The sequence below is a fragment of the Sorex araneus genome, chromosome X, assembly GCF_027595985.1.
Source record: "Sorex araneus isolate mSorAra2 chromosome X, mSorAra2.pri, whole genome shotgun sequence".
NCBI classification, from domain to species: domain Eukaryota; kingdom Metazoa; phylum Chordata; class Mammalia; order Eulipotyphla; family Soricidae; genus Sorex; species Sorex araneus.
In genome coordinates this window covers 166,876,550-166,901,195 of record NC_073313.1, presented here as the reverse complement: position 1 = coordinate 166,901,195, position 24,646 = coordinate 166,876,550, and the positions used below count along the sequence as shown (strand labels likewise).

At 62.5% G+C, this 24,646-nt stretch overlaps 2 protein-coding genes across 4 annotated transcripts; both read left to right on the top strand.

Annotated features, from left to right (window-relative positions):
* The first annotated feature begins 506 nt into the window (after positions 1–506).
* On the top strand, positions 507–19,754 carry ARPC5 (actin related protein 2/3 complex subunit 5). Of its 2 annotated transcripts, XM_055120613.1 has the most exons (5): positions 507–750; positions 2,980–3,051; positions 5,837–6,013; positions 6,768–6,833; positions 19,744–19,754. In XM_055120613.1, the coding sequence occupies exons 1-4, from the start codon at positions 607–609 to the stop codon at positions 6,828–6,830; spliced, it is 456 nt and encodes a 151-aa protein (XP_054976588.1). In that variant the 5' UTR covers positions 507–606; the 3' UTR covers positions 6,831–6,833; positions 19,744–19,754. The 2 variants fall into 2 exon arrangements, with proteins under 2 accessions (XP_054976588.1, XP_054976587.1); XM_055120612.1 differs by lacking the exon at positions 19,744–19,754 and having other exon boundaries at positions 508–750; positions 6,768–7,998.
* On the top strand, positions 10,657–24,563 carry NCF2 (neutrophil cytosolic factor 2). Of its 2 annotated transcripts, XM_055120608.1 has the most exons (15): positions 10,657–11,036; positions 12,262–12,344; positions 15,700–15,808; positions 16,622–16,759; positions 18,031–18,138; positions 19,436–19,495; positions 20,323–20,366; positions 20,685–20,826; positions 21,402–21,470; positions 21,756–21,828; positions 22,423–22,445; positions 22,603–22,754; positions 22,821–22,932; positions 23,773–23,947; positions 24,348–24,563. In XM_055120608.1, exons 1-15 carry the CDS (start codon positions 10,863–10,865, stop codon positions 24,449–24,451), a joined length of 1,566 nt encoding a protein of 521 aa, XP_054976583.1. In that variant the 5' UTR covers positions 10,657–10,862; the 3' UTR covers positions 24,452–24,563. The 2 variants fall into 2 exon arrangements, with proteins under 2 accessions (XP_054976583.1, XP_054976584.1); XM_055120609.1 differs by lacking the exon at positions 12,262–12,344 and having other exon boundaries at positions 10,895–11,036.
* Positions 24,564–24,646: the final 83 nt, after the last annotated feature.

Genomic DNA, 24,646 nt, shown 5'->3' with positions numbered 1-24,646 from the left:
CGGCCGGACCGTCCATCCCGCCGGACTCCGCGGGCGGCAGCGCAGGCCCGGGGCGCCCACTGCCCATCGCCACCGCCGACCGGGGGGGGGGGGGGGGACCGCAGAGAAGCGTTTCTATGGAGACGCGCCCGGGCCCCACGTGACGCGCGACAGCGACCAATCGCCTCCCGGCCCCGCCCCTGAGCCCCGCCCCTAGCAGCCTTCGCCACGCCCCCACACGAGGCTGCGCCTGCGCACGACGCCCCGGAAGCGGGTGGGGGCGGAGGGGTTGGGGCGGGGCCTGGACCAGAGGGCGAGGCAGGGGGCGGAGCCTGGATCGAGGCGGGGCTTGGTCTTGGTACGGGGGCGGGGCCTGGTCTAGGGAGGGGCTTGTACTGGGGGCGGGTTCGGGGCGGAGCCCGATCCGGAGGGATCACTGCTAGGGCCAAGTTAGAGGGCGGAGCCTTATATAAGGGATATAAGGGGCGGGTTCGGGGCGGAGCCCGCGCGCCGGCCCGCGCAGGCGCAGTGTTGCGGCGCCGCGGCGGCCCGGGCGACGCCCCAGAGCGGAAGCGGGAAGTGGCGGCGCGGGGCTGCGGGGTCGCGGGCAGCGCGCGGGGGTCCGTGATGGCCAAACACACCGTGTCGTCGGCGCGCTTCCGCAAGGTGGACGTGGACGAGTACGACGAGAACAAGTTCGTGGACGAGGAGGACGGCGGCGACGGGCAGGCGGGACCCGACGAGGGCGAGGTGGACTCGTGCCTGCGGCAATATCCTTGATCGGGGGCCACCGCGGACCGAACCGGGACCGCGGCCCGGGCCCGGGAGCCCCTCCCCGGGGGGACGGGGCCCGAGGAGGGGGCTGCCGTGTCCTCCCTCCCCTTCCCCAGCCTGGACCGCTGCCCCCGGGGCCGCTTTGTCCACCCCTGGGCCGGGCCGGGGGTCGCGCCCCGCTGGCCAGCTGGGGGGGCAGCGGGCCCTGCATGGGGAGCTCTGGGCGTCTGGGGGTCTTTTATATTTTTTGCATCTGCAAAGGAAAAGAATTAGGGCCATGGAAGGGGTGCGGGAGGGGACGCCCCCCTGGACTGCCCCTCGCCCCCCACCCCTAGGGAGCAGACTGGATCCTGCCTCGGAGTCCCCCGGCCGGTTCCTGCTGCGCTGACACGCAGCTGTCAGTTCCTGGTTGGTTGGGGTTTTGCATATTTGAATATTCATCACCGGGATCGTTTGCATTGGGGCCCTATTTTTATTTTATTTTATTTTATTTTTTTGCAATCTCCAGCGCTGCCTTCTTATTTATTTTTTAAGCCCCCCCCCCCGCCCCCAGTTCTCCAGGATGGAATGAACTCTAATTACTCTGGCGTGTATTCCCGAGATAAAGACTTGCCCAGACTCTTTTCATCCGCCCCCAATTAAATCATCATGGGAGTGCGAGCAATTTGTAACCATTATGTCTGGGCTGCCTGGAAAAGGCACCTTTCAGCGCGCTCACCGTAGGGCGTTTCTTTTGAGCTCTGCCTCCCCCCAGTCCCCCCAGCCCCAGCCCCAACCCCAACCCTCCCCATCAGCTGCTTTTGCATTATTGAAATAATGTGCTCAGTGGCGGGGCCATCTGGTCTGCCGGGGCGGGCTGGCCTGGGGCAGGCCTTTTCCAGGAGAGGCTGGGTGGGTGAATGATGCTAGGAGTGGTGCCCCCTGGGCCGGGGAGACGGGGAGACGGTGCCTGGACCTCAGGGGGACGGGCTGGGGGTGCATCTCCAGAGATCCAGACGGCTCCTTGCTAACTCCTGTCACAGCCGGAAGCTGCCGGCGGGGGGTCAGCGCTGAGATGCAGGAACAAAGTGAATCTGTGTGGGTTTTCCTTTTAGGGGAAATTCTGAGCCTTCTGACGATCTGATTGGCCTGCCCGCCTCGGGGCTCTCCGCCGAGAGACGCGGTGTCACGGGCCTGGCGGTGACAGTTGGAGTCATAGGCACGGTGGTGACAGTTGGAGTCATCTCCAACTATGGGGAGAGAACCGACCCCACGGGAACACGCGGTGCTGTCTCGGGGATCACAGCATCCCGGTCAGAGCTTGGTCTTTGGGTGGGGCTGGGGAGGGGTGAGCAGGTGATACAGCCCTCGCCCCCCCCCCGCCCCGCACCAGGAGTCCCTGGGCTCAGTCCCCGGCACCCCCAAGCTGGAAAAGCCACATCTTTATTCTTCCCGTCAGAACCACATAAAAAAGACCAATTTGAGGGCTGGAGCAGTAGCACATCGGGGAGGGCGTTGGCCTTGCACGGGGCCCGACCCGGGTTCGAGTCCCAGCATCCCATAGGGTCCCCCGAGCACCGCCAGGAGTGATTCCTGAGTGCAGAGCCAGGAGTCAGCCCTGAGCACTGCCGGGTGTGACCCAAAAACAAAACAAAACAAAAGACCAATTTGAAAGGACAATAGCCAGATTAATTTCCACACTACTGATTCTGATGTGTTGGGCTGTTGGGGTTCTTTTTTTTGGGGGGGTGGCACATCCTGGTGATGCTCAGGGCTGACTCCTGGCCCTGCACTCAGCAATTACTCCTGGCGGTGCTCAGGGGACCCTATGGGATGCCGGGGATCGAACCAGGTTGATGACATGCAAGGCAAGCGCCCTCCCTGTGGTATTGTTGCTTTGGGCCCTTTCAGTGGTTGGTGGTTTTTTTTTTTTTTTTTTTATGCAATATTACACCAGGGAACATCAGGCACACATGCCTTATTGGAACGTGGAAGATTCTCGAAGCCCTTGGGAATCAGAGCCCCGGGTTAATGGTTCTGGTTTCGTTTTGTAAAACTTGGTTCTGTTTCCCTTTCATTGATCCTTTGGAAACTGCTGTACTGAGTGTTTCAGGACTCAGCACAGCAACAGGTGTAGGTGTTAGTTTGGGGTTTCTTTTCGGGGGGAGGGGTTTTGGGGAGGAGTAAAGTCAGATCTCAGGGCCAGTGGCGCCCAGGGGTCCGTGTTCCCCTTAACCGTCACCCACAGGAAATATGATGGCGGCCCTGCAGGCAGCGCTGAAAAACCCGCCCATCAACGCTAAAAGCCAGGCGGCCAAGGTGAGTCAGCCCCGTGCAGAGGACCCCAGGGCCCAAACCCGCTCCCCACAGAGGAAGCAGCCTCTGAGCCCCCCCGCCCCGGGGGGGTGACCGCCCTCCCCCACATCCCAGGACCCCCAAAACAGGCTTTGTGCGGAGAAGAGGGGCCAGGTGGAGCTTGGAGCAGTAACATATGCAACGTCTGTCATTCTGCTTGCTTCTGGACCCACGCCCCCTGCTGCTCAGGGCTGACTCCTGCCTCAGTACTCAGCTCGGGGAACCACGTAGGGTGTCAGGGATTGGACCAGGCCTGGCCACAACCGCCCTCCTTCCTCTCTGACTCCTTCTTAATGACTTTTAGAAATTTATAAGTATTGGAAATATATTGCGAGAAAATGCAGAGGTAGGGAGGTTGGGAAACTAGTCACCTTACTCCCAGGAGGATTCATGGGGGCAGCCCGATTACCAGTGTGTCTATTTTGTTTTTTTAATTAAAAATATTGTAGAGGGGGGGCTGGAGCGATAGCATGGCAGGGAGGGCGTTTTTGCCTGGCACACGGCCGACCCGGGTTCGATCCCCAGCATCCCATAGGGTCCCCCGAGCTCCTCCAGGAGTGATTCCTGAGTGCAGAGCCGGGAGTCAGTCCTGAGCATCGCCGGGTGGGACCCAAAAAGAAAAAAAAAAATTGTTGAACCTCTCAACTGTACTGCAACGTACATGAACATATTTTCCAGGCAGCCCAGTTATTTCTGTACGATCTTGAAAGGACCGTGCAGTGATCACCCTGGGCCCCGCCAGGAGTGAGCCCCGAGCCCCCCCCCGGGGTGGCCCCAACCCCTGAGTAAAGAGCGAAATGCCTTGCAGTTTATCTTATTGGGCATTGTTTCCTGTTACAGGCAATATGGAAGGGAACAAGATTGGCCAAGGTATTTCTCTGTGAGGCCGTTGGTTTCCTAATAATGAGAACCCATTTGCTTCGTGGCTTTTTGTTATCAGGTTTTTTTTTCTGTTTCTGGTGGGTTGTTTTTTTGGGTTTTTTGTTTTTGTTTTGGTTTTGGTTTATTTGGGGGGCCACCTTCGCAACACCCAGGGGTGACTCCCTACCCTGAACTCAGGAATCACTCCTGGCAGTGCTCAGGGGACCCTATGGGGTGCCAGGGATCATACCCGGGTCCGCCTCCTGCAAGCAGACGCCCTCCCCACTGTCCTATCTCTCCGGCCCCCCAGCTTTTGACTGTTTACAATGAAGCTCAGAGGAGCTGCTGTGGTAGGACGTGGGTAGGGAGCTTGCCTTGCACACGGCCGACCCGGGTTCGATCCCCGGCATCCCATAGGGCCCCCCGAGCACTGCCAGGAGTGATCCCCGAGTGCAGAGCCAGGAGTCAGCCCTGAGCATCGCCAGGTGTGGCCCGAAAACAAACACAAACCAAGAAAGGAAATTCCATCCGGGATGCAGCTATCACCCTTCCCAGCATGGCCAGAGCCAGGGCAGAAGGAGGCACAGGCCCTTCTCCACGGCCTCCCATGGCCTGAGGCAGCCGGGGACAGCTGGTCTCACTTCCTGCCCGCTCCTGCTCCTCGCACCCCAGCCAGGTCAGCTGCTGGGGGGCGGGGCAAGGGCCTCAGTGGAGTGGGAGGTGTGGCCCCACCAGAACAAACAAAGCCGGGTCACTATGCACTGCGCCCACAGGGCCTTGGATGGGCCCCGCCCGCCCAGGGCCGCTCCCTCCCCGGGACGCCTGCGGGCAGAGCAGGGCTGTTCCCTCTTGTGGAGGCCTTTCCCGGGACACTGGCCTCTCTCTCCCGGGCAGCCTCCCTGTCCCAGCTCAGGTGACGCCCAGTGACCCTGTGAAACGGATGCACACAACTACAGGGGCTGTAATGTGTAGACACACGGGCACACACACACACACATTATGGGGGCTGTATTTGTGTACACACACAGGCACACACAAACACAGCTGTAGGGGCTGTGTGCCTGTATATACAAGGCACACACAAACATGCATTTGTGGAGACTGTATGTACACACACACATCTATAGAGACTGTATTTGTACACGCAAGCACACACACAAACACATCTACAGGGCCAGCATTTGTACACACACACAAACACAAATGCCACAATCTACAGGGACCTTTATTTGTACAAACACATATCTATAGGGACTGTAATTATTTGTATACACACACAGGCATGCAGACACACACCTGTGTGGTTTGTATTTGTACACACACAGAGGCACACACACAAACATATCTATAGGGACTGTAATTATTTGTATACACACACAGGCACCGCAGACACACACCTGTGTGGTTTGTATTTGTACACATACAGAGGCACACACACAAACATATCTATAGGGACTGTAGTTATTTGTATACACAGGCACGCAGACACACATCTGTGTGGTTTGTATTTGTACACACACACATCTATGTGGACTGTGTCTGTATACAGACACATACACAGGCACACCTGTGTGGTTTGTATTTGTACACACACAGGCACACACACATCAGTATGGTCTGTATTTGTATACACACACATCTATGTGGACTGTGTCTGTATACAGACACACACACACAGGCACACAGACACACACCTGTGTGGTTTGTATTTGTACACACACAACACACATCTATGTGGACTTATTTGTACACACAGACACACACACACACACACACACACACAGGCACACAGCCAGGGCCAGCTTCCGCATCTGTGGTGGCCTGCATTGACCGGGCTGTTCTTTCTCTCACGCCCGCGGCCCCCCTGACCTGCCCCTCTCGGCCCCAGGACCGGGCGGGCAGCATCGTGCTGAAGGTGCTGGTGTCCTTCAAGGCCACGGACATCGAGAAGGCGGTGCAGTCCCTGGACAGGAGCGGCGTGGACCTACTGATGAAGTACATCTACAAGGGCTTTGAGAGCCCGTCCGACAACAGCAGCGCTGTGCTGCTGCAGTGGCACGAGAAGGTGGGTGCGGGGGGGGGGGGGGGACCGCCTCCCTGGAGACGGGCAGGGGCACGGCGGAGCTCCGGGTTCTGAGAGCAGAGTTCCCGAGAGGGAAGCCGGCACCCGGGGTGGCAGCAGCCCGGGGCACTCTTGGCTGAGTACAGGAATGATAGCCCAGCAGGGAGGGCGTTGGCCTTGCACAAGACCAACCCCGGGTTCGATCCCCGGCATCCCCTAGGGTCCCCCGAGCACCGCCAGGAGTGATTCCTGAGTGCAGAGCCAGGAGTCAGCCCTGAGCATCGCCGGGTGGGACCCAAAAAGCAAAAAAGTAAAAAAAAAATAAAAGATGGGATGGACCAGAGCGACAGCACAGCAGAGAGGGCATTCTTCTTGCACGTGGCTGACCCGGGTTCGATCCCCAGCATCCCATATGGTTCCCTGAGCACGGCCAGGGGTAATTCCTGAGTGCAGAGCCAGGAGTCAGCCCCGAGCATCGCCGGGTGGGACCCAAAAAACAAAAACAGCAACAACAAAGTGTCCCCAGGGAAGTGGTGAGGTCGCCCTGGTTGGCATCTCCCGGCCGGGGCGTCTGGGAAGGCGAGAGAGGCGCAGGGCTGCCGTCTGTCACAGCTCACTGTCGCCCGGAAACCTGGACGGGGGTGGGCACCAGGCCTGGCCCAGCGCCCACCGTCACCCAGAAAGTTCCGGAAAGCAGGGCAGGCCCCGGGGAACGCTGTGTGGGCGGGGCCCGGCTGACCTTCTGCTCCGTCCCCAGGCCCTGGCCGCGGGAGGCGTCGGCTCCATCGTGCGCGTCCTCACCGCCAGGAAAACGGTGTGATGATGCCTCCCCACCCCCCCACTCGGGCCCAGGTCCGTCTGTCGGTCGGCCGCGGGGGGTCGGAGCCAGCTCCGAGAGCAGGACCACCCACCGGACGCCGCCGCCCCCCCGGGGGAGCCTCTCGCCCAGCCTCGCCTTCTCGCTTCCCTTATCATGTCTGTAAAGAAAAAAAAGCACATAATCGATTTTCCTTTGATTGAAAAAAAAATTTAATGGGGACCCCCCTCCCCGCCCTGGAAGGTGGGGGTCCCTGTCTTCAGTGGTGTGTCTGCTGCTCTTTTTAGGGTCACCACGTCCCTCCGCTTTGCACAGGGCAGGGGCGGGGAGGGGCCTCAAACCCCAACGGGCTGGTTCTTTGGCCGGGGTCAGGCCTCACGCGGGCGTGGCTGCGGGATTTTTTTTTTGAACCGGGACCAAAGCAATCAGGGTGCAAGGCCCATTTGGGACCTCGATGCTGGCCCAGGCAGAGATGATGCTCTTGATCGTTAGGACACGGGCCAAGGAGGGTACGGCGGCTGTGGGCTCGGCCAGCCCGAGCCGCCCCCATGCTGTGCTGTGGGGGGCCCAGACACCAGTCACCGTGACCCCTCCACGCCGCCCCCTCTGGAAGGAAATCAGTCCCGCCCCCGTCTCAGTCAGTGCCCGCTCTGGGGAAACGGTTTCAGGTCAGGAAGGAAAGCGACACTTCAAAACCCAGCTCGCACCCAGGGCCGGGCTCTCCGAGGAACGGCCTCAACGCCTCGGACGCCCCGCCAACGCCCCCCCCTACGTTCTACAGGGTAAAACTTGTGATCCCAGAATTTGGGTTCCGTTCCAAACGGACACGCAGTATTTTTTTTTAATACCAAAACATGAAATACCGCAAAAAAAAAAATAATGATGATGATAATAATAATAAGTGTTTCTACTCTGTTGGACAAATTACACGGGTTCTTCAGAAAAAAAAAACAAAACGGACGGTGCTTTTCCGAAAGTCCCCTGCCCAGGGGGCCGCCCAAGACACGCCAAGGGACGCATCAGGCCCCACGGGGAACCCGCCCCTGTTCAGACGCTCCCAGATTCCTCGTTCCCCGACATCTTTGGCGACCCACAGACTCCACCACTTTTGATAATAACAGCTTTTCTGTTTTGTACAAATGATGCGAAAATAAAACATCAGTGTTGAGTAGCTTCTTTGTCAGGCGTGTGGCTTTGGTTCGGGTGGGGCGGGGTGGGGGGCGGTAGGATCGGGACACGCTTTGCCTGGCACGGTCAGTCCAGTTCGGTCTCGGGCACCGGGTGTTAATCCTCCCGCCTCTCCCGCGAGTGAACCCCGAGCCTAGAAGGAAACGACCAAGAACATGGGTGTCGGGAAGGGGGATGTTTTCCCGGGTGTGGAGAGGGTTTAAATGCTGTAGCGGGTCCTTGGGCTGCTGAGGACTCGGGTTCGAGTGCAGACACTATAAGGAGCCCCCCCCCCCGGGGCACCCTCCGGCCAGAACTTAGAGAGTCGGCACCACCCGCCAAAAAATGAAATACTTTAAAAGGAGAGAAGGGGGCCAGAGCGATCGCACAGCGGGGAGGGCGTTGGCCTGGCACGTGGCCACCCCGGGTTCGATCCCCAGCATCCCATAGGGTGCCCCAAGCACCGCCAGGAGTGATCCCTGAGTGCAGAGCCAGGAGTAACCCCTGTGCATTGCCAGGTGTGACCAAAAAAATTAAAAAATAGTAATAATAAAATTTTTTTTCTTTTTTTAAAAAAGCGGGTGCTCGGGCTGGAGCAATAGCACAGCAGGTAGGGCGTTTGCCTTGCACGCGGCCGACTTGGGTTCGATTCCCAGCATCCCATAGGGTCCCCTGAGCACCACCAGGAGTGATTCCTGAGTGCAGGAGTCAGCCCTGAGCATCGCCGGGTGGGTGTGACCCAAAAAGCAAAAAAAAAAAAAAACACTGATTTTAGGAAATTTCCTGTAACCAGCCTGATAAGCAGCCACAAGCCAAGCATGGCCAGAATTGCTTGCCCGTGAGACAAGGAAGAATGAGTTTGCAGTCATGCCCTGTCAGACAGGCGCTTGGACCCCTGAGCTTCGTCTAAGGTGCTTATCTGGCTTAGACCCAGCCCTCTGAGTGTGCTTGATGAAGCCAGCACCTGTCACAACAGCCTCATTCACCCCCACAATCCTCAACACAGTACATCAGCCTGGCTTTCCCCAAATGTATGCCCATAAGGTACCTGGGGACTGGAGCGATAGCACAGCGGGGAGGGCGTTGGCCTTGCACGCGGCCGACCCGGGTTCGATTCCTCCATCCCTCTCGGAGAGCCCTGCAAGCTACCGAGAGGATCCCACCTGCACAGCAGAGCCTGGCAAGCTCCCTGTGGCGTATTCGAGATGCCAAACACAGTCACAACAAACCTCACCATGGAGACGTGACTGGCGCCCGCTCGAGCCAATGGATGAGCAATTTCTTCAACTACTGTGCGACAGGGCCACAGTGCTAAGGTACCAGGACAGGAGAGAAGACAGAGGCTCCCAGGGCCAGCGCTATAGCACAGCGGGGAGAGCGTTGGCCTGGCATGCGGCTGACCCGGGTTCGATCCCCAGCATCCCGTAGGGTCCCCCGAGCACCACCAGGAGTGATTCCTGAGTGCAGAGCCAGGAGTCAGCCCTGAGCATTGCTGGGTGTGACCCAAAAAGCAAATAACAACAACAAAAAAAGGCTGATCATCTCTTTCTCCAGACAGGAAGCGTTTGGTAACCAGCCCACATGGGGAACCTAACGCCGTTGGGCAAGAATTTCTCAAGCACGAGGAGCAATGATAAAGCACAGCGGGGAGGGCGCTGGCCTTGCTCGCGGCGAACCCAGGTTCGATCCCTGAGCACAGAGCCGGGAGCCAGCCCTGCCTGAGCATCGCCAGGGTGGGACCCCAAAATAAGCGGTTGAAGGACAAACCAACCCCAGCTAAGGAAAAGGAATCTCCCCCCAGCTCAACAAAGAGAGGGCGCCTTGGTTCTTTGGCGGGGCTGGGGCTCAAACCCGGGAAGGCCCAGCCCTTGAGGCATGTCCCTGGCGCCTTCTTACAGGAGCACGGTGTGAGGGGCACTTGGTGCTCCCTGCAAACTCACCCCTCCCTCCCTCCCTCCCTCCCTCCCTCCCTCCCTCCCTCCTCCCTGTCTCTGTCTGTCAGCTCCTCTCTTTTTCTTTTCTTTTCTTTTTTTTTTGCTTTTTGGGTCCCACCCGGCGATGCACAGGGGTCACTCCTGGCTCTGCACTCAGGAATTACTCCTGGCGGTGCTCAGGGAACCATATGGGATGCTGGGAATCGAACCCAGGTCGGCCAGGTGCAAGGCAAATGCCTTACCCACTGTGCTATCGCTCCAGCCCCTCTTTTTCATTTTTGCATCACACCCGTTGATGATGCTCAGGGCTGACTCCCGGCTCTGCACTCAGGAATCCCTCCTGGCAGTGCTCGGGGGACCCTTGGGGATGCTGCGGGGGGGAGGGGTGGAATCGAACCCGGGTCGGCCATTGTGCCAGGCCAGCACCCTCCCTGCTGTGCTGTCCCTCCGGCTCCCCTGTCATCTCATCTCAGAAAGGCACCCGGGCAGCAGGGAGCTCAGGGGAGCTTCTGACCTGAGGGCGTGGAGCGTCAGGGGTCACTGGAGACGGGGGTGGGGGTGGGGGGGTGAGCCCCATCCCCGGCTGGACTTACAAGGGGTCTGGGAGAGCCACTGTCCCTCCAGGCCCCCCAGAGCGGAGTGGGGGAGGGGCAGGCCGGGGGCAGGGCCTGACGGAGCTGCCCGGCCAGTAAGGTTGTGGGGGGGGTGTGTGTGCTGGAGCAGAACCGTTTTGGGGAACTGGTCCCCGCCCCCCCAGGCCAAGTACTTCCTCCTCCTCCTCCTCCTCCTCCTCCTCCGCACCCGCTCCCCCTTCCCTCTTTCTCTTTCTCGGGGCAGGGCCGACGTTTCCCGGCACGGCACCGCACCGAGGCCCCCTCTTCAGAGCCGCCCCCCCAGCCCCGGCCCCCCCGGGGTGCAGCCTGCCCCCAGCACCATGTCGCTGGCCGAGGCCATCGGGCTCTGGGACGAGGGGGTGCGGGCGGCCGACAGGAAGGAGTGGCGGGGGGCGCTGGCCGCATTCCTGGCCGTACAGGACCCCCACGCCCGCCTCTGCTTCAACATCGGCTGCGTCTACAGCATCCTGGGGGATGTCCCCGAGGCCGAGAAGGTGAGTGGGGCGCCCCCCCTCCGCCCCAGGGTCCCCGGCACCAGGCCCTCTCCACACACACACACACACACACACACACACACACTCCTCCCAGGAACACGGCAACCCCCCCCCACCTCGCTGAACTCACCACTGGTCTACCCTCCCTGCCACCCCGCCGGCCTCACTCTGCCTGGCCCGGTGTTTGCTTGTGAGTCGGCCCCCGGCGGGGCTCTGGGGCTCACGGCTTAGCACCCCTGTAGGAAATGCCCCTTGGGGTGTCTCAGTACGTGGGGGCTTCTATAAAGGGAGTCGTGGGCCCCAGTGGTGGTACGGCGGGAGGGGCCGTCGCCTTGCGTGCAGAGGAGTGGGGTTCAGTTCTGGAGCCCCCGTGTGCCCCCTCAGCCCTGCTGGGTGGTCCCTGAGTGTAGAGTCAGGAGCCTGGGTGAGAGAGAGACAGAGAGAGTAAGGAAGGAAAGAAAGGAAGAGAGAAAGAAAAGAAAGAAAGAGAGAAAGAAAGAAAGAGAGGGAGGGAGAGAGGGAGGAAGGAAGGAAGGAAGGAAGGAAGAGAAAGTGAGAGAAAGAGAAGGGAAGGAAGGAAAAAAGAGAAGGAAGAAAAGAAAGGAAGGAAGGAATGAAAGAGACAAAGAGAAAGAAAGAATAAGAGAGAGATGAGAGAGATGGAAAGAGAGAAAGAAAGAAAAGAAAGAAAGAAAGAAAGAAAGAAAGAAAGAAAGAAAGAAAGAAAGAAAGAAAGAAAGAAAGAAAGAAAGAAAGAAGGAAGGAAGAAAGAGAAAGAAAAAGAGAAGGAAGGAAAGAAAGAAAAACGGAAGAAAAGATACATGGAGAAAAAAGAAAGAAAAGAAAGAAAGAGAGAAAGAGAAAGAAAGAAAGAAAGAAAGAAAGAAAGAAAGAAAGAAAGAAAGAAAGAAAGAAAGAAAGGAAGGAAGGAAGGAAGGAAGGAAGGAAGGGGGAGGGAGGGGAGGGAGGGGGAGGGGGAGGGGGAGGAGGGGAAGGGGAGGGAGCTGGAGGGAGGGGAAGGGGGGAGGGGGCGGTCGGCCCCAGAGGCAGGCAGGTGCCTTCCCAACTCCCCGTGGCCCCAAGCATTGCTGGTGCAGCCCCGGGGGTCCCAGAACCACCCCCTCGGGCTCTTGCTCCGATTAGCCCGACCCCCCAGGGTCCCCCTCAGAGCCCCTCCCCACCCGTGAACCCCCTCCCGGCTCACGGATGCCCCCACCACCCCCAGGCCCTGACCCAGAGCATCACGCTGGACAAGCACCTGGCCGTGGCCTACTTCCGGCGGGGGCTGCTCTACCACGGCACGGGCAAGTAAGTGGGGGCGCTGGCGGTCGGGAGACCCCCGGGACTGGCCCACCCCCCCAACAGGGCCCGGGGCACTCCCAGCCTGCAGCGGGGCGGGCAGCCACCGTGACACTGTCACCCACACAGTCGGGCCGGGCCGAGTCACGGCCCAGTGGCACTCGAATGCAGAGGGGGCCGCCCGGGGTCGCCCCGGGGTCAGCCCACCCCCAGGCCACTCCCTGCAGGGAAATCTCAGCACCCCATGATAAGAGTCTGATAAGAGTCCTTGGGGGGTTGGGGCTTTGGGGCTTTGAGTCGTGTGTGTGTGTGTGTGTGTGTGTGTGTGTGTGTGTGCCTGTTTTCTTTCTTTTTTTTTTTTTTTTTTTGCTTTTTGGGTCACACCTGGCGATGCTCAGGGGTTACTCCTGGCTCTGCACTCAGGAATTACCCCTGGCGGTGCTCAGGGGACCCTATGGGATGCTGGGATTTGAACCCGGGTCGGCCACGTGCAAGGCAAACGCCCTCCCCGCTGTGCTATCTCTCCAGCCCCATGTGTGTGTTTTCTTTAGTTATTTGGGTCCCACTCAGGGCTGACTCCTGGCTCTGCACTCAGGAATCACTCCTGGCAGTGCTCGGGGGACCCTAGGGGATGCCGGGGATCGAACCCGGGTCGGCCGCGTGTCAGGCCAATGCCCTCCCTGCTGTGCTGTCGCTCCGGTCCCTCTGGCCTGCTCTAATATCACTTAAAGTGACTGTGGTAGGGGGTTCCCAAGCAATGCCCACCGGGCTGAGGGGCCCTCTGGGTGAGTCAGTGTCAGAAAGTAGGGGCTGGAGTGCCAGGACCACAGGGAGGGCGTTTGCCTGGCACACGGGCCACCTGGGTTCGATCCCCGGCATCCCCTAGGGTCTCCTGAGCACCGCCAGGAGTGATTCCTGAGCACAGAGCCAGGAGTCAGCCCTGAGCATCGCCGGGTGGGACCCAAAAAGCAAAATATAGAGCGATAGCACAGCGGGGAGGGCGTTGGCCTTGCACTCGGCTGACCTGGGTTCGATCCCCAGCATCCCCTAGGGTCCCCTGAGCACTGCCAGGAGTGATTCCTGAGTGCAGAGCCGGGAGTCAGCCCTGAGCATCGCCGGGTGGGACCCAAAACCAAACAACAACAAAAAACGTCAGGGATCACCCAGGACACTGTGGGGCGTGGGCGGTGACCTCCCCGTCCACCAGGCGGGTTCTGTGGCCAGAGTCCGGGCAGGGAGATGAGTGGGCCCGGGGTGGACCCTGCTACATCCCCTGGGGGCCTTTACTGTCCAGGAGGGGCCTGAAAGGTGGGTCTGGGCCAGACGCAGCCCTGGTTCACTGCTGTCCAGAGAGGGTGACACCGGGGTCCCCAGACGGGGCGGGGCGGGGACACGGGGGGCTCTGGGATATTGGGGGGCGACTGGAGTAACCCGGGTCCGATCAGGGGCCCTTTCCGTTTGCTGGATGAAGATGGATTTGGGAGGATGCTGGGAGATGCTTTTTCTGGACGGGTGGAAGGCAGGCAGGGGTGGGGTTGGGGGGGGGGGTCCCTGTTCTGGGCCCGGCTCGGCGGGAGAGACCCGGGGCTTTGTCCTCCTTCCTGGACCCAAAGGCACAGCAGGCCCGGGCGGGCGGGGGCAGCACGGAACAATCTGGAACATCAGGAGCTGCGAGCCATAGGGGCTGCAGGGGTGGAGCGAGCCGGGTCCCCCCGCCCCCGCCAAGACCCCTCCAGGCAGCTGCAGCCTTTTCAGCTTCTGGGGGACCAGCCAGCAGGAGCCCCCCAGGGCGGGGGGGGGCGGCCCACAGAGAGGGGGCGGCCCGGGCCCCGCTCCAGGCTGGCTCCTGCTGTTTGTTCTGGAATGTTCCCACAGAGCTTAGCCAGCTCAGGTGGGCGGATCTGTTCCACGTTCCACTCCACCGAGATCGGGGGGTGTCGGGGACAGCCCGGCCGGGTGACCCCTCGGTGCCTGCCCCCCTGCCCCACCCATCCTCACTGACTCGGCATCCCGTCTCCATGGAGACACAGACACAGCCTCTCCTCCCCTCACAGACACCCCAAAGGATTCAGCGAGGGGGGGGGACAGGCAGGCCAGACCTGGGGGCAACCCCGACCTGTCCACACCCACCTCGGCTCCCGGCTGCTCAGGCGCAAGTCCAGGCTGCCCCGTCTCTCTCTCTCTCCTGCCTCTGGAATGAGCACTTTACACTGAGCCCTCCCGTGTTTGCCCTGCGGCAGCGACATCCCCGGGGCCTGCTTGGCTGGAATGGCAGGGCTGCTGCTCTGGGTTCGAATCTGTTTTCTCTCCAGCAATAAACGCCAGGCTGGGGTCTGGGAGCAGCCCGGGGTCCCCATAACGGCCTTCAACGGGTGGATCTAAGCTGGATCTAACCGGCCATAGGTCTATGGCTGGATCCGGCCGCCCCCCCAAACCTTAGCAGAGTTGGGGCCTCGGTTACCCGTTGCTGCCAGGCTCACCCCAAGGTGGGTGGTCGGGGTCAAGAATAGAACATCTGGGGCCCGAGCAACAGCACAGCAAGAAGGGCGCTGGCCTGGCACACGGCTGACCCGGGTTCGATCCCCAGCATCCCAGAGGGTCCCCCGAGCACCGCCAGGAGTGATTCCTGAATGCAGAGCCGGGAGTCAGCCCTGAGCATCGCCGGGTGGGACAAAAAGAAAGAGAGAAAGAGAAAGAGAGAGAAGGAAAGAAGAGAGAGAGGAAGGAGGGAAGGAAGGAAGGAAGGAAGGAAGGAAGGAAGGAAGGAAGGAAGGAAGGAAGGAAGGAAGGAAGGAAGGGAGGGAGGGAGGGAGGGAGGGAGGGAGGGAGGGAGAGAGAGAGAGAGAGAGAGAGAGAGAAAGAAAGAAAGAAAGAAAGAAAGAAAGAAAGAAAGAAAGAAAGAAAGAAAGAAAGAAAGAAAGAAAGAAAGAAAGAAAGAAAGAAAGAAAGAAAGAAAGAAAGAAAGGAAGAAAGGGGCTGGAGCGACAGCACAGCCGGGAGGGCATTTGCCTTGCATGCAGCTGACCCAGGTTCGATCCCCGGCATCCCATAGGGTCCCCCGAGCACCGCCAGGAGTGATCCCTGAGCACAGAGAGAGCCGGGAGTCAGCCCTGGGCATCACCGGGTGGGACCCAAAAGGCCAAAAAGTAAAAATAATGCAAATAAATAGATAGTGACCCGGTGGTCCCAGAGTGGGGAGTCATGAGCCCCCCAGGAGCGGGAGGAGACTGTGGTGCGGAGTCGTCCTCACAGGGTGCAGCCGGACCCTGCTCCCAATCTCGAGCAGACGGAGGAGTCCCAGGGAAGCTGATTCCCAGACAGTGTCCCCTCGCCTCACCCCCCTCACCACCCCCCTACCCCGCAGCTATGACTCGGCTCTGAAAGACTTTCGGGAGGCGCTGGGCCAGCTCCGGGGCAACCAGCTGATCGACTACAAGATCCTGGGGCTGCCGTTCAAGCTGTTCGCCTGCGAGGTGAGGACGGGGGCCAGAGACACCCATGGCACCGCGGGGAGGGCACAGGCCTGGCACGCGGGCAACCCGGGTTCGATCCCTGGCATCCACTAGGGTCCCCTGAGCACGGCCAGGAGTGATCCCAGAGTGCAAAGCTGGGAGTCAGCCCTGAGCATCGCCGGGTGGGACCCCCCGATACACACACACACACACACACACACACACACAAAATAAATAAATAAATAATAAAAAAGCAAAAAAATTAAAACAGTAAGAGGGAACTTGAAGCCATGGCTACTGGGTGCCCCTGATTGGTTTGGTTTGGGGGCTCACCCCACAGTGCTCAGGGCTTAGGCTTCCTCAGGGCTTAGGCTTCCCTGCTCAGGGAAGAAGAGAGAAGGGACAGCAGGGAAGCACTGGCCTTGCATACGGCCATCCCCAGTTTGATCCCTGGCACCCCTCCCCGTGGGCCCCTGAATATCACCAGCCACACCCCAGGCAACTCTGGGTGTGGCCACCAAGGTGGCCCCGAATCCTCAGGCCCTTGCAGTGAACCGTCCCCCGAATCCCGGGCCCTTGCAGTGAACCGTCCCCCGAATCCTCAGGCCTTTGCAGTGAACCACTCGCCTGGCTGGCCAGGAAGAGGCCCCTGGGAGACTCCCCCAAGCCCAGTCACCCCACTTGCCACCCAGGTCCTCACGGACAAATCAAGCCCTTTCTTCCGGGACGTGGGCGAGCTTCCTGCACGGCCAGGGGCTGGCTTGGAGGGCTCCGAGTTTGGGGGCCCCGGGGGGTGGTCTCCGCCTGTACACAGCCTCCCGCCCCCTCACCCAGGTGCTGTACAACATCGCCTCGGTGCACGCCAGGCGGGACGAGTGGAAGAAGGCGGAGGAGCAGCTGTCTCAGGCCGCCAGCTCCTGCCAGGCCGAGCCCAGGAAGGCCAAGATCCAGCGGGCCCTGGACTGCGTCTGGGTGAGACAGGGGATGGGGTAGCGGTGGGCGGCGGGGACGCACGGGGTGGTGCTCAGGGGCGACCCCTGGTGGCGCCCCGGGGAACGTGCAAGCTGCATGCGGGCGCCCAGCGGTGAGTGCAAATCCAGGACCTGTCCCTTCCCCTCTCTCCACACTGCCGCCCCCTGCCCAGATTTGGTGTCGTCCCCACTCCCGCTGTGTCCTCGTGGCCATCCCTGTCCAGTTCGGGGAAGCTAGACTTTTTTTTTTTTTTTTTTGCTTTTTTGGGTCCCACCCGGCGATGCTCAGGGCTGACTCCCGGCTCTGCACTCAGGAATCACTCCTGGCAGTGCTCAGGGGGCCCTCTGGGAATCGAACCCGGGTCGGCCGCGTGCAAGGCAAACGCCCTCCCCGCTGTGCTGTCGCTCCAATCCCTAGATGCATTTTTGTCCCCTCCCTGATTCATTGTCCCAGGCGCGGAGGGAGGGGTGTGTGTGCACGCATGGTGCATCCTGCTTTACTGCGCCCAGCATCTCCGGGTTTGTGCGCCCGTTCCCGAGCTCCCAAATCCCATATTCACTGGTTTGGGGCCACCCGTGCCGATGCTTAGGGGCTGCTCCGTAAGCAGTGCTCACACATCACTCCGATGGTGCTCAGCGGAGCACTCGGGGCCGGGGATGGCACCTGGGGCTCCAGAATGCATATTCCGAGCCCAGCCCAGGCAGCTCCGCCCCCGTGGCCCTTAAAATATTCCAATTTTTGGAAGCTGGAGCGACAGCACAGGGAGGAGGGCGTTTGCCTTGTACGTGGCCGACCCGGGTTCGATCCCCGGCATCCCCTAGGGTCCCCCGAGCACCGCCAGGAGTGATTCCTGAGTGCAGAGCCGGGAGTCAGCCCTGAGCATCGCCGGGTGGGACCCAAAAAGCAAAATAAATAAATAAATAAATAAATAAATAAATGTCCAATTTCTGGAACACGGGGCCCGGGCCAGATGTGTGCAGACGTGAGTCATGGGACAGGTGACAGGTGACAGGTGATGCAGGACATATGCCCCAGAGATCCCAGGGGGATACACGAATCGATTCCACGGGACCCCCCTAAGCTCAGACCAGTTCCGGGGGTGCAGATGGGGGTGCAGAGGGCCTCAGGCGGCCCCCAACTCCGCATGACCCCCCCTCCCAAAGCGCCCCCGGGGGCTGGGGTGGCCACGGTCAGCGCCGCCCGTTCCCGGCTCTGGGGAGGCCCCGTGGGAGGGGCGCGGGGCGGGGAAGGAAACTGCCTTTGCCTTGCAGAAGCAGAAGCTGTTCGAGCCCGTGGCCATCCCCGCGGACAGGCTGTTCCGGCCCAATGAGCGGCAGGTGGCCCAGCTGGCCAAGAAGGATTACCTGGGCAAGGCCACGGTGAGTGTGTGTGTGTGTGTGTGTGTGTGTGTGTGTGTGTGTGTGTGTGTGTGTGTGTGTGTGTGTGTGTGTGTGTGTGTGTGTGTGTGTGTGTGTGTGTGTGTGTGTGTGTGTGTGTGTGTGTGTGTGTGTGTGTGTGTGTGTGTGTGTGTTTCTCCGGGCAAGGGCGCCACCTGGTGGTTCTGCCCGGTATGGCAGCCCTGGGGCCAACTGACCCCCACTGACCCGGCCCTCTGGCCCCCTCCCTGCTCCTCGCGCCCAGAGTTTGGTCCTTTTTTCTTTTCTTTTTCCTTTTTGGGTCCCACCCGGCGATGCTCAGGGCTAACTCCTGGCTCTGTGCTCAGGAATTACTCCTGGCAGTGCTCGGGGGACCCTATGGGATGCCAGGGATCGAACCCCTTGTCGGCTGCGTGCCAGGCCAACACCCTCCCTGCTGTGCTGTCGCTCCAGCCCGAGTTTGATTTGTTTTTCTCGAGTTCATTCGCTTTTTTTACTGGTTCCTGGACATGCCCCGGCCTCTCTGCTGGTCCCAGACGCGTCTGTGCTCAGCCATAGCCTGAGAGGCATCTTGCCCGCTGGACTCTCCGTCTGAGGACACTCAGGTTACAGTGCTGGGGCCGGAGCCCTAGGACAGCGGGGCGGCCCCACCTGGGCTCAGTCCCTGGCACCCCCTAGGGTCCCCCTGAGCTCCCCGGGAGTGATGCCCGGGCTGGCTCTGTGGGAGTGGGCCAAGCACCACCCCCACCCCCCATCAAAGTGGATGTTGTGTGTATTTCACTTCAATTAAAAAAGGAAATAAAACAAAACATCTCTGGGAGAGAGAGGGGGGGGGAGAGAGAGAGAGAGAGAGAGAGAGAGGGAGAGAGAGAGGGAGAGGGAGAGAGAGGAAGAGGGAGAGAGAGAAAGGGAGAGAGAGGGAGAGAGGGAGAGGGAGAGAGAGAGAGAGGGAGAGAGGGAGAGAGGGAAAGGGAGAGAGCGAGGGAGAGAGGAAGAGAGAGAGGGAGAGCGATGGAGAGAAAAAGAGGAAGAAAGAGGGAGAGGGACAGAGAGGAAGAGAGAGGGAGAGAGAGGGAGAGAGAGGGAAGGAGGGAGGGGGAGAAATAGAGGCAGGGAGAGCGAGGGAGAGAGGAGGGAGGGAGGGAGGTGGGTTGGGGGGTCTCTGGGGCAACTTTCCTTTCCAGGGACCCGGAGTTCAGGCTCAGCCAAGCCTCAGCCATGAGAGCTGAAGGCGGCGTCGGGGCAGCAGCTGTGGTCACTGCCGTCCCCTCACTGCCCGCCCCTCGCTGCCCGCCCACAGGTGGTGGCGTCCGTGGTGGACCGGGACAGCTTCTCCGGGTTCGCACCCCTGCAACCCCAGGTGAGACCCTGGGACAGAGCTGGGGGCGGGCCCTAGTCTCGGGGCCCCTCTGGTGCTGGGGGGGCTGTCCAGCAGGGGGGGGACACCCTGACCCGACTCCTGCACCCCCATCTCCGCTGTGGTCGGAGACATCCGGGGGCCGCCAGACTGAGCCCGGAGCTATTTCTCAAACTGCCTGAGGTTCTGATTGGCTGTTACTGACGGTCCCGGGGTGGGCAGACCCCGAGCCCACCCGCTCCCGGCGTCCCCACCTCCCCGCCTCAGGACCCGCCTCAGGACCCCCTAATTCAGCGTGCGCCTGAGTCTCCCGCCAGGAGGCCTTTGGCCCTTGTTGTGCCCTTGCTGTGTTTTGGGGGTACACCCGGTGGTGCTCAGGGGTTCACACTTAGGAATCATTCCTGACTAACGGTGGACTCAGGGACCCCGCATTGTATAGAGTGCTCTGAGCCCCACCAGGAGCACTGAGCACAGAGCTGGGAGTTAGCCCCGAGCACAGAGCTAGGAACCAACTCTGAGCACAGAGCTGGGAGTCAGCCCCAAGCACAGAGCCAGGAGTCAGCCCTGAACACAGAGCTGGGAGTCAGCCCCGAGCACAGAGCCAGGAGTCATCTCTTTCCCTCCTACTAAGGCATTTTGTTGCTCCATCCCCCCACGATGTGTCCAGACCCCGGGGGCTGGTGGGCGCCAGATGCTGACCGGGGGGCGCCTGGGTGGGGGGGTTGGGGGGGCAGGCCTCTGGAGCCAGAAACGCTGGTGAGGCCTGGGGGTGCGGAGGGGACCCGTGACGGCCCGGCGTCTGCCCTTTCCTGCCCCCACCATGTCTGTAGGCACAAGAGCCCCCGCCTAGACCCAAGACCCCCGAGATCTTCAGGTAAGTGGGTCACCGGCTGCAGAGGACAATGATGAGCGGGGCCGCGCCTGCGCGGGGTCGGCCTGGGTAAGGGTCAGCTGGTGGGGTCAGCCTGGGCACCCGGCCTTGCGCCTGCCCGGGCCCTGCTGTGGGGTCTCTCCGTATCCAGGCCCAGGGAGGTCCACTGTGGGGGTCCTGCGGGCGGAGGGGACCCGGGGGCGTGGACCTGGGTCTCTAAAGAAGCTTCCAGAAAGGGCAGGGGGGGGGGTGTGGCGCTCAGCGGGCGCAGTGGCCTCGGGGGTGGCCACGGCCCGTGCCAGTGGACCCTGGGCCGCGCAGGGCGCTGGAGGGGGAAGCCCACCGCGTGCTGTTCGGGTTCGTGCCCAAGACCCCCGAGGAGCTGCAGGTCATGCCCGGGAACATCGTGTTCGTGCTGAAGAAGGGCAGCGACAACTGGGCCACGGTGCTCTTCAACGGGCAGGTGTGCGGGCGGTGGGCGCAGGGCGGGGGCGGGATGGGGGCGGGGCCCGCCATGGGGGCGGGGACATGGGCGTGTCCCTCCGTGTGGGCGTGGCGCCACGCTGGGTTCCTACCAGTGGGCGTGGCCCTATTCTGGGGGCGGGGCATGGGCGTGGCTCCACTCAGGGGCGGGGAGATAGGCGTGGTTCTTGTGTGGGCGTGGCCCCACCCTGGGAGCGGTGACATGGGCGTGGCCCTACTCTGGGGACAGGGATTTGGCTCATTCCCTATGTGGGCGTGGCCGCACTGGGGGCGGGATTTGAGCACAGCTCCTACTATCTGGGAGTGGCCTCACTCCGAGGGCGGGGCTGTGGGCGTGACCCTACTCTGGAGGCGGGATTTGAGCACAGCTCCTACTGTGGGCGTGGCCTCACTCCAAGGGCGGGACTGTGGGCGTGGTCCTACTCTGGGGGCGGGCTATGGGCGTGGTCCTACTCTGGGGGCGGGGACGGGCCCTGCTCCCCCGGACCGGGCCGCTCCTGTGTGGGTTTCTGTGGGTGCTGGCCCTGAGTCTGCGCCTTGCCCATTGCCTGGCAGAAGGGGCTGGTGCCCTGCAACTACCTGGAGCCCGTGGAGCTGCGAATCCAGCCTCAGCAGCAGCTGCAGGTAGGGTGGGCACTTCCCAGGCGCAGGGAAAGGGGCAGGTGCATCCTGGGGCACCCTCCGGGTGGGTGCGGTGAGGACCCCTGGGAGAAGGGCGGCCGGTGAGTGCTGAAGTGAGGGGGTGGGGGGCGCAGAGACAGAGAGACGGGGAGGGGGCTCTGTCCGCGTCACAGGGGACCCTGGCGCTGGCTGGGTTCCTGCATCTGCGTCTTTGGGGGGCGTGCGGGGACACCCCATGGCCCTGCGGCTGCGTGGGAGTGAGGGCCCCGCTCCTTCCCGTCTCCCCAGGACGAAGCTGCCGACGATGACATCCCAGCTCCCCCCACGTCCCGAGCCCCCGGGAGACCCCCCTCATCACCAGGTCCGCGCCCCCCCCAGCACGCAGTGTGGCTCCCTCCTTCTACCCCCCCGGGGCCCGGGACCCCCCCTGCACCCCTACACCCCGAATACGGGGAACAGGAGTCACGGGAGTGAGGGGGCGCAGACTGGGGCCAGGGGCTCCGAGGCCCCATCTCTGCACTGCCCTGGTCATGGGGATGAACCTTCTGGAAGCCCTGGCTCTCCCTGTCCCGGCCCCCCCCCCCAAGGCCGGGAGAGGCCCCCTGAGGGTGGGGCTTGTCCAACTGCCACTTCCAGAATGTTCTCTCTGCCAGTGTGAGGTACAGCCTTAGGGCACCCCAACTCCCCCGTCTCCCCTGGAAGATTCCAGGGAGCCCCCCAGGGGGTTGCTGCACCCCCACGTGACCCACAGCCCCTTCCAGGAGGGGCCCAGCCACGCCCGGCGGGCTCCCCACTCCCCTTAGCTGCACTGAGACCCCCAGACCCCATACGAGAGGCTTGAGGGGTGCGTGTCCCCGAGGGGGGGTGGGGCCCAGGTGCTCGCCATGGGGGGGGGGCGGAAGAAGGGGGGGAAGTGGGGGCCTGGGGCCACTCAGCCCGTCTCCCTCCTCTGCAGGTGGGGGCGCAGGAGGACCCCAGGTAACTTCCTCGTTTCCCACCCGGCCGGCGAAGCCCCGGGGGCGAGGGGGGTGCAGGCGCCCAGTTTGGGGCGGGGGGGGGGGAGGGCTGAGTCCTGCTGCTCCAGACCGTTCCCCGAGCCCGCGGGCTGACCCGCCACCCCGCCCCGCCCCCCCAGGAGGTCCGGCTGCGGGTGCCCGACCTGTACACCCTGAAGGTCCACCACCGGTTCACGGTGGCCCTGGAGACGCGGCCCGAGGTGCCCTACGGCCAGCTGCGCGCGGCCGTGGCCAAGAAGCTGCGCCTGCCGCCCCAGCACACCAGCCTCAGGTGAGCCGGCGGCCCCCGGGGGCCCCGCCAGGCCAGGGGCCACGCTGACCCGCCCCCCGCCCCCAGCTACCGGGCTCAGGACAGCGGGGAGCTGCTGCCCCTCTCCCAGGAGAGCATGAAGGCCGCCTGGGCCAGCGCCAGGGACTGCAGCCTCACGCTGTGGTGCGAGAGCACTGTGGTGAGTGCAGCCGGCGCCCCCCGCGCCCACCCCCGCGCCCGCCCCCGCGCCCACCCCCACGGCCCCGGCCTCTGCGCCCTCATCCCGGCGGATCCCACGAAGGGACTAAGTACCCCGCCCCCAGCATCACTGAGTTGGGTGCTCTGGGGACCCCGCCGGGCCTTGGTGCTCCCCGGGGCGGGGCCGAGTTCGCTCTACCCGCGCTGACCCCGGCACCCCCAGTCCCACCAGGGGGAAGCCCCGAGCACTGCCGGTGTGACCCTGACTCAACCCCCACACCTGTGTGGTGTATCGGGGGGCTGGAGGGAGGCCCCGGGTGGGGGTCACTCAGCGGAGCTGAGCCAGGACCCGGGACCGAGGGGGCAGCGGGGACCCCCACCTTCCGGCTGCCCTAGCTTCCCGGGCACCCCTAGAGGTCTCTGCAGAGGACCATGGGTCCCCCGAGCACCGCCAGGAGTGATCCCTGAGCACAGAGCCAGGAGTCAGCCCTGAGCATCGCCGGGTGGGACCCAAAAGGAAATAAAAAAGTCTGATGTTTGGCCACCCAAGGATCCAGGGTCCCAGGGGGCCCGCCCGGCCCGCCTCACCCCAACCCCCAGCAGGAAGGGGACCAGGAGCCCGGGGTCCCTTGAGGGGGTCCCGCAGGGCAGCGGCTCAGGGGGCTGTGCCCTGCTGGGGTCCCCACTGCCCCCCAGAGCTGAGGCCCCAACCAGGCGCTGTCCGGGAACCAGGCAGGGCCCCGCTGCCCGCAGGGGTGGGGACAGCGGGGGAGGGGGCTCTGCCCGGCCCCCCGCCCGCGGCGGCGGGCCTGGAATCCCCACTGGCCCCTCGTGGTTTCAGGGGGACCAGGGGGTCCCGGAGGAGCCGGAAGGGCGGGAAGACGCGGGGCCCGCCCCACCCGCGGAAGACGAGCTGATGGAGGGCAGCCAGGTGGTGGCGCTCTTCAGCTACCAGGCCACACAGCCCGAGGACTTGGAGTTCCAGGAAGGGGACGTCATCCTGGTGCTGTCCCTGGGTGAGTGACCGCTGAGCAGTGTCGGGGCGGACTCCTGGCTCTGTGCTCAGGGGTCACGCCTGGGGGTGCTGGTCACTGATGGCCCAGCTCTCTCCACGTGCCACACTCAGGACTGGAATCAATTCCGTTTCCCGGCACGGGGGTATGGAGGAGGCCCCCACACACACACCAGCGGGGAGGGCGTTGGCCTGGCATGCGGGCGACCTGGGTTCGAGCCCCGGCAGGAGTGATCCCTGAGCACAGAGCCAGGAGTCAGCCCTGAGCATCGCCGGGTGGGACCCAAAAAGCATAAAATCAGGAGCGTGGGGAGGGGAGAGGGCGGCCCCTGGGTCCAGCCGGGCAGGGCACGGGTCACTGGCACAGGCCAGGAGGGCGCCCCTGACTCCGCCTCTCCCCGCAGTGAACCAGGAGTGGCTGGAGGGCGAGTGCCAGGGCAAGGTGGGCATCTTCCCCAGGGCCTTCGTGTGGGGGCCGGCAGCCGCCCAGGGCAGCCCGCGGAGCTGACGGTGGCCACGCGGGAAGGTCCTCCCCGGATCGTCGGTGACACCGCGGGGGGCGGTGGGTGTCGGGGTGCTGAGGGCGTCTCCCGCCGCTGTTGGCGTGATGCCTCAATAAAAGCGTGAACACGACCCACCCTTGGCCCACAGCCCCCGCACCCCGGCCCTGGGGTGAATGCGTCCCCTTCCGCGCCGTTTCCAC